The sequence below is a fragment of the Gopherus evgoodei genome, unplaced genomic scaffold (assembly GCF_007399415.2).
Source record: "Gopherus evgoodei ecotype Sinaloan lineage unplaced genomic scaffold, rGopEvg1_v1.p scaffold_46_arrow_ctg1, whole genome shotgun sequence".
In the NCBI taxonomy this organism is placed as follows: Eukaryota; Metazoa; Chordata; order Testudines; family Testudinidae; genus Gopherus; species Gopherus evgoodei.
This window is the reverse complement of record NW_022060067.1, coordinates 1,396,564-1,404,732: the sequence shown is the minus strand read 5'-3', so window position 1 is coordinate 1,404,732 and position 8,169 is coordinate 1,396,564. Positions and strand designations below refer to the sequence as shown.

The following is an 8,169-nucleotide window of genomic DNA, read 5'->3' as shown; positions in this document are numbered from 1 at the left end:
AGTGAAGGCGGCTGGTTTGCAGAGAGGTATGATGGCAATAAGCACAATCTCAGGGATGGCAGATTTCCAAGGCTTACGTCCCCATCTATGCTGCCCCAGGAGTTAGTATTTTCATTGTCCAACCATTAATTTTGATTAAAAATTGCTTTTTATGGAAATGAAAAAAAAAGGTTAAAATTGTCGTCACTCTGCCTGGTGCCTAGTTAAAAACTCCATGATGGGAAGGTGGCTATGGCCACTCTTCTCCCTGGTCCTTCCACTTAGATGGACAACACTGTCCTGAGCTCCGGCTGGATTCTCTGTTTCATATTTAGGGGATTAACAAATGATCTGCAGAAACAAACATGATGTCACCCGCTGTGTTTTGTTGGTATTTGACTGTCTGAATTTGATTACAAGACTTTATTACCTAACATAGCGAAATAATGAACAGGGAATATACACAGGGATTTATTTGCATAATTAGCAGGTTTAGTGCCTTACACAATGTCAGCTCTGTGCATTTTCAGATGTTGTATATGTTCATCCCATAGGGTGAATATTTAGCCAGTACGATGGAGAAAAATATAAACATACTGAGTGTCTCAGTGCTGAACATGAGCGAGTGACAGCTGTCCGTAACCTCACTTTCCTATATGTTGTGTAACATGGACGCAGCACTGCACTACAAAGACTGTCTCAGTAACTCCATGCAGATCATCTCCATTTATTTCACATTAGTGGTGAGATTTTCAATGGGGGATTTCAACTGAATTGCAGTGGGAGCTGGTAGCCTGAGGTTTTCACAGCTGCCTGGCTGGTTTAGGCAAAGTTATAATCTAGGAGTCTCTGCATGTTTTTGTGAAAGCCACATATTTACTCACTGCTTTGCTCAAGGCTTCCTTGACCTCTCTGTTTCTCAGGCTGTAGAGGAGGGGATTTACCAGGGGAGTCAGGACTATATAGAAAAGAGAGAGTACTTTGTTTAGGAAGCTTAATGTGTCACGTTTCGGTAGCATGTAGACAACCATTAGGGTCCCATAGTAAATCGTCACCACAATGAGATGAGAGGAGCAGGTGGAAAATGCCTTTTGCCTCCCTGTGGTGGAAGGGATTCTCAGGATGGTGGTGAGGATACAAACATAGGATGTCAGTGTTAGTAGGAATGGAGGCAGTGTGAATACACAGGACAGCACGAAATCTAGCAATACGATCAGGTGTGTGTCACTGCAGGAAAGTTTTATCAATGGAATGAGATCACAATAGAAATGGTCAATTTCATTCGGGCCACAGAATATTAAGTGAGACATGAATAATACAAATATGGCAGAAGCCAAACAACCATTCAGCCATGACCCAGCAGCCAACTGGAGGCAAAACCTGCTATTCATAAGAGCTGAATAGTGCAGAGGTTTACATATCGCTAAATAGCAATCATAAGACATTGCTGCTAGGAGATAGCATTCTGTAGCCACCAGAGCACAAAAGAAATACAGTTGTGTGAAGCAGCCACTGAATGAGATGGTTTTGTCCCCAGTCAGGAGATTGGCCAGCATTTGGGGCAGGATGGTTGAGGTGTAGCAGGTCTCCAAGCAGGACAAGTTCCCCAGGAAGAAGTACATGGGGGTGTGAAGGTGCTGATCAGCCACAACTAGAGCAATGATGATGATGTTTCCACTCATGGTTGCGATGTAGATCACTGGGAACATCAGGAAGAGAAGAATTTTCAGGTCAGGGAGATCCCCAAATCCCAGGAAGATGAATTCTGTGACAACTGTTTGATTCCTCCAGTCTCTGTCTGCCATGAGTTGAGTCAAGGAACAAGAAAACAAACTGTAATTGAATTGGAAGAACATAGAGTTAAAAGTTAATCAAGTCTTGTGAATTAATTGTGTAAATATTCAGAAAGTCCCCTCCCTCTCCTGGTTACAGGCTGAAAGTTTAAGACTAAATGTAGACTTCAGAGGTAAATGCTAGGAGTTTCAGTCAGAGGACAGATCATTGGTATCCATGAAGACCTCATTCTGCCATATCAGAGCAATGACTAATATAATAATCCATTTCTCTGGTAGTCGAGTACTGATATGACAGATCAGACCACCTCTTTATCTACTGTCATATCCCAGCTAGTAACTTACTGGAGCTTAACAATTATGTTTAAATGCAGTATTTCACTTCAGGCAATGACCAGAATCATGCCATGACTTAAAAGTTAAAATCAATAAATACATCAACCAATATTTTGCACTGAGATTTCCAGTGCAGTCTAGTATCCTTAGGCACGATCTTCTGTTAGAACTAATGGAAATTAATCTAACCATATATTCTGGTATATTCAGCATTTCAGTGCCTTGTAGGCGAAGGAATAATTTTCATTTCAAGAGATCAGTTTTTGCCATACGTTCTGAAGTGGAGTAAATTCTCTCTTAATTCCTGTGGAGGTGATGGTGACGTGGTAAGGGACTGGCAGTGCCTTTTCTGATTCCCAACATTAACTACATAGCAGTAATAAAATACAACTCTTTGGGGGGTGGATCTTAGGATGGGACAGAACTAGGCTGATATGCAACCCTAACTGGGGAGTGACCCTCTGCACTTCATAATATTTGTGGGATGATAATTCACTTGGGGGTGGGGGTGGAAGATGTTGTCCCTGAACTAGGAGTCTAGAAACATTCTAGCATGTGTCATCTGGGCTAGTAAGACTCTGTCTCCACTTACCACTCCACTGAGGCACACACTGAGCCAGAACCCCAGGTGATATAAATCAAAGTAGCTCCATTTGTGTCTGCGGGGCGGTTCCCCAACTGAGGACCTGTCACAGAACATGGTTCTGAGGCGACACCTCTGTGAAATGGTGCTATGAACACTGACTGGCACTGCTGTGGGAAGGTGAGGCTAAAACTGCTAATATTCACCTGAAGAAGAACCCTGTGTCACTCAAAAGCTTCTGGTTTCAGAGTAGCAGCCATTTTAGTCTGTATCTGTAAAAAGAACAGGATTACTTGTGGCACCTTAGAGACTAACAAATTTATTTCAGCATAAACTTTCGTGGGCTACAGCCCACTTCATCAGATGCATAGAATGGAACGTACAGCAAGAAGATATGTGTACATACAGAATATGAAATGGTGGAAGTTATCATACCAACTCTAAGAGGCTAATTCATAGAATAGCAGGGTTGGATGGGACCTCAGAAGGTCACCTACTCCAAGCCCTTGCTAAAAGCAGGACTAATCCTCAAACAGATTTTTGCTGTAGATCCCTAAATGGTCCCCTCAGGGATTGAGCTCACAAATCCAGGTTTAACAGACCAGTGCTCAAGCCTTTGAGCTATCCCTCCCTCCAATGAAGAGGAGCTATTATCAGCAGGAGAAAAAAAAAACTTTTGTAGTGATAATCAAGATGGTCCATTTCAGACAGTTTACAAGAAGATGTGAGGATACTTATCATGGGGAAATAGATTCAATTTGTATAATGACCCAGCCACTCCCAGTCTGTATTCAAGCCCAAGTTAATGACATCTAGTTTTCAAATGAATTCCCTTTCAGCAGTTTCTCATTGGACTCTGTTTTTTAAGCTTTCTGTTGCAAAATTGCTGCCTTTAAGTCTGTTACTGAGTGAACAGAGAGGCTGAAGTGTTCTCCTACCGAAGTTTTAATGTTGTGATTCCTGATGTCAGATTTGTGTCCATTTTCTCTTTTGTGTAGAGACTGTCTGGTTTGGTCAATGTACATGGCAAAGGGGCATTAATTCGGGCTTGAATACAGACTGGGAGTGGCTGGGTCATTACACGAATTGAATCTATTTCCCCATGATAAGTATCCTCACACCTCATCTTAATTAATTAGTCTCCAAATTGCCACTAGTACTTCTGTTCTTTTTTTCAAAAGCTTCTGTCATTCACCAACAGGAGTTAGTGCAATATAAGATATTACCTCACCCAGCTTGTCCATCTAATATTCACAAAGCACATTTATGCCCCTGTTCGATGGTGGTATAGAAATGCAGTCAGGCAGATAGTGCTCACCTGTAACCACAGCACAGCCCAAACTTGAAGAGATGAGCTCTTATTTCTTAGTGTGTGGCCATCAGGATTCAGGTTCGTCAGCTGAGGTTCTTGTCTCTCCAATTTCTTCTTCAAAAACTGTGTTTTCTCAGTGAAGAGACCTGGAGTTACCTGAAGGGATAAGCAGATGCATTTGATCTACCTTTGGAAAATGAGCTTCCCGTTGGATTTACAAAATGTAAATCCTCTTTCATATTTGTATTTGGTCTTCATGGGTTTTGTTACTGTCCCACTTCAACCTTTCTCCCATTTGGCTCATTCTGTGTCTCCAAAGCTTTGTAGCTAACAATGCCCAGTGGAACTTGTACTGCATGACTTGTATAATTGTATCTTTTACTAAATCTAATGATTCCATGTGGAAAATAATTGAGATCACGAACAAATACCAGCTTTCATTCTTGGGAGATAACTGTCTAGATAATGGCCTGTTATAATATACTTGCCGTACCCCATTGTTAATATTCAATATATGCTGCCACCTAGTGGCCCTCTTTTATTATAACTTTCCCATTATTGTATTGGCTACTAAAATCTTTTGGTCACTACCCAGTATTTCTGACACTGTCTCTCATTTCCTCCCCTCTGTTGCCATCTAGTGTTGATTTGCAAGCCTGTTTCTTTGCTGTCCTCTACTGGATTCTTCTTGCTGTCACAGCTGCCTCTTTCCAGTTCTTGACTCATGTCAACTGCTGGCCATTATTTAGTATAACAGCCCATTTCTCGCTCCCCAACATCTGCCAGTATCCATAGTTTATTACATATTGCAGATGTCCTCTTCTCTTTAGGGCCCATTCCTCACAATTAATAAACCATTATTGAACTTCACCTTCCTTTCTACTTCCCTCGGGTGGTCATTTGGCAACATAACATCTCCTTTCTTGCCCTTCCACTTTGTCTGCTATCCCCTGGGCAACACCACTACATCTTTCCATTCCTCTGCCCTCCAGTGACCCTACAGAGCATAATCACATTTTTCCTCATTTCTTACCTACTGCTATGTGTGCGCTATTCCAAAGTAGAGCCACTGAGAACCAAATCGTAGAACAGCCTGATTGTAACATTAGTGGCTGAATAGAGAGAGCCTGAGACATGAGGCCTAAGGCCTGAACAGAAGTCAGGCCCTTCTGCTATAAAGCAAAGTCAGGCTATGAGCCGAAATCAGGGTGTTACTAAGCATACCTGCTGGCAGGTTCACTCACTGATATATGAAGTTGGCAAGAACAGGGCTGATGTTGCAAAAACAGAAGCACTCCTAGGCACTAAACAGTCACGTAAACACATTCCAGAGGGATGGTACCAGAACACACAGATACCAAGAATGGTAGAAGCACCTCTCCAAAGATAAGAGGAACATGCTGACCCCTTAAAGATAAGATCAGGATAACAGTAAGAAGGATAGAGATGTTTTGATAAGGTATTGGGTGGTAACAAACCACATCGGGGGCAGTCACTAACTATGTCAGAGGGACAATACAAAATTTGTTTGTATCGGTATATAAAAGAAGAGTTGCAAAGGGGGTCTTTGTCCGGCCTAAGAGGGAATGGAAATACCTGCTGTTCACTGAACCGAGACTATTTTCATGGGCATACATGTTCTAGTGTAACTATAGACATTGATGAAGGCAATGAGGACTGTGCTTCGTTGGCAATAAAACTGGTCGAGTGCCTGCACTACTGAACAGGAGTCTGGTAGTTTTACTGGACATTTCAATCAAAGTCTGCTGTACTGGCTACCTGGCCACAGCCAGTGCAGCAAACGAGAGAACACACACATGCAGCCAAAATATCTAATGACAGCAGCTACAACAGCACCTTAAACAATGGCAGCGGCTCACAAACGTTCATCAGGGGTTTCCCACCCATCCAGTGCATTTCTGTTGACGTGGGGTCTGTTTCCAATGGAAATGCATAGATTGAACCTACCATGACAGAATGCCAGTGGATCTCCAGGCAGAGCTTCTCATAGGTCTTTAAGGGAGTTAAGCATCCAACTTAAGGATTTGGTACCTAACTCCTTAGGTCCCTTGGAAAGTAATTTCAGCAGAGCTGAAGTCCCACCATTCTCAGTGGTGCCTGTCTCCCCTGTCTCTGGCCAAGCTCTGACATGCTCCCAGTGACTGAGCCAGCCCTGCCATTTTGACATCACAGGAGTTCTGCCCACTGGTATGCGGTAGCCGCATCCTCTCGCCATAGGTTGCCTCATGCCCCAAGGAGAGGGCCCTGCATACAGCAGAGCTGTCTGAGGCACCTGGGGCTGGCTAGACACCGTGCCCTGAGAACGACCCATCTCGGGACGGGAGCTTGTTGCAGTGAGTTTTGGGGACACTCATTGCAACAGGTCCCCTCCCTTTGAACTCCTCTGTGCAGCTGGAGGCAGCAGAGCAGCTTCTATCCTGCAGGGCCACATGCCAAGTCCCTCCTCAGTGACTGTTTGACAGACGCGACCCCAGGAATGGCCTCAGTTCTACATGTGCCCTGGCTAACCCGCTGCTGGAGCTGGGCAGACCCAGAGGACCTCGCTTGTGAGTCTAGTTCTTTCTTTGCCCAACTTCCCGCCTCCAAGAGTCTGGTGAACCTGGTGCTGTGGCTTTGCCAGAACTGGTCACAACCGGGCTTAGCTCAGATAAGACTATAACGCTGTTCCTGGTGAAGTGTCCATAGGTAACTACTGGGGCCACTACTAGAAAAAGGGCCACTAGATGGCATCATATATTGAATATTAATAACAGGTAAGGCAAGTACATTATAACAGGCCACCATCTTGACAGGTATCTCCCAAGAATGAAAGCTGGTATTTGCATCTGACCTGTATGAGCACATTGAAGATGGTGAATTTGCAGATGCATATGATGGCAATAAGCACAATTTCAGTGGTGGCGGTTTTCCCAGGCTTGCGACCCCACCTATGCTGCACCAGGAGTAAGTATTTTTCTTGTCCAAACATTTATTTTGATCAGAAATGGATTTTTTATTGAAATAAAAAAAATAGTTAAAATTGTCTCCATTCCGTCTGGTGCCCAGTTGGAAAGTATATGATGGGACCATGTTTATGGCCACATCCCTCCCTGGTTAAAAGAACTACGCTGACCTGAACTCTGTTTGGATTCTCCATTGTGTCCTTAGAGGCATTAGAAATGATTTGTAGCTACAAGCATGATGAAGTCATCCTGTCACAGATCCACAGATCCAATGCTCTTGAACAGCTGTGAAAGAGTCCCTGGGAGGACCCTTTTAGTGTGTCAGTCACCTTAGGGTCACACTCTCACTAGAGTATACCTTTTGGCTTCACCGTCTCCTGGAACCTAATGTAGCAGCCTTCAGTACCCCTGCTTCTCACTGTGAGCTCCCCTCAGCAAGTTCACCTGAATTGGACACCTGGGGACGACTTGCACACCCAAAGGGAGCAATGCACCCCCAACTTCCTGACTCTAAGGTGACTCTCAGCCAGTGTTGTAAAAGCAGGGAAGCGGGGAAGGTTGTTAGATGTCTAGAACACAGCATAGAAAGTCCTTAGTCAATGCAGAGAACAGAAACTTACAGCATAGTCTATTCGGGTCAGTCTCAAGCCCAGAACCCTATGATCTCTCTTTAGTCCCAGTCCAGAAGCTTCTCCTCTGCCTCCACAAACCCTCGCTTAAGAACACCACCTGGCCTTTCCCTAGTCCTTTGTCCTCCACCTGCTGACACGCAGCTGGCTTCCTAGGGCGGGTAGGCCACCCATGGTTGTTTGTTGCTAGGTGTCAAATATCCAGGCAATTGTAGTGGACATTGTCTTCTGAGACCCTCCATAGGCATGAGACCTAGGCCCCAGGCAGCTAGGCATCGGTCACACCTGTATCTCTGAATCTCTGCAAAGAGTAAAGAGCTTTTCCCCTGTCACACTCTGTACCTTGAGGGAGCACCCTGTAAGCCCCATATTTATCAATGGTTTATAACAGTGATACTTAATGTAAAGCAGGCCATGTAAGGTATCATGGGGAAGGTTATGATCAGCTGAAAACCATCGTTCTCTCAAATTATGTGTAGCATGCGTGCATATAAAATTATAAGATTGTGCAGTATGATTATCATTGAAATATGCATACTGTAATTTTGGATGTAGCCCAGAAACCAACTCACAG

The 8,169-nt window shown here is 44.0% G+C and overlaps 1 protein-coding gene across 1 annotated transcript; it reads right to left on the bottom strand.

Annotated features, from left to right (window-relative positions):
- Positions 1-766: 766 nt before the first annotated feature.
- LOC115642850 (olfactory receptor 6B1-like) lies at positions 767-2,278 on the bottom strand. Its single transcript, XM_030546543.1, has one exon. The coding sequence runs from the start codon at positions 1,833-1,835 to the stop codon at positions 819-821; it is 1,017 nt and encodes a 338-aa protein (XP_030402403.1). The 5' UTR covers positions 1,836-2,278; the 3' UTR covers positions 767-818.
- Positions 2,279-8,169: the final 5,891 nt, after the last annotated feature.

Coding starts and splice junctions, on each gene's coding strand:
- LOC115642850 (XM_030546543.1), bottom strand. CDS start 1,835: ATGTTCTTCCAATTCAATTACAGTTTGTTTTCTTGTTCCTTGACTCAA.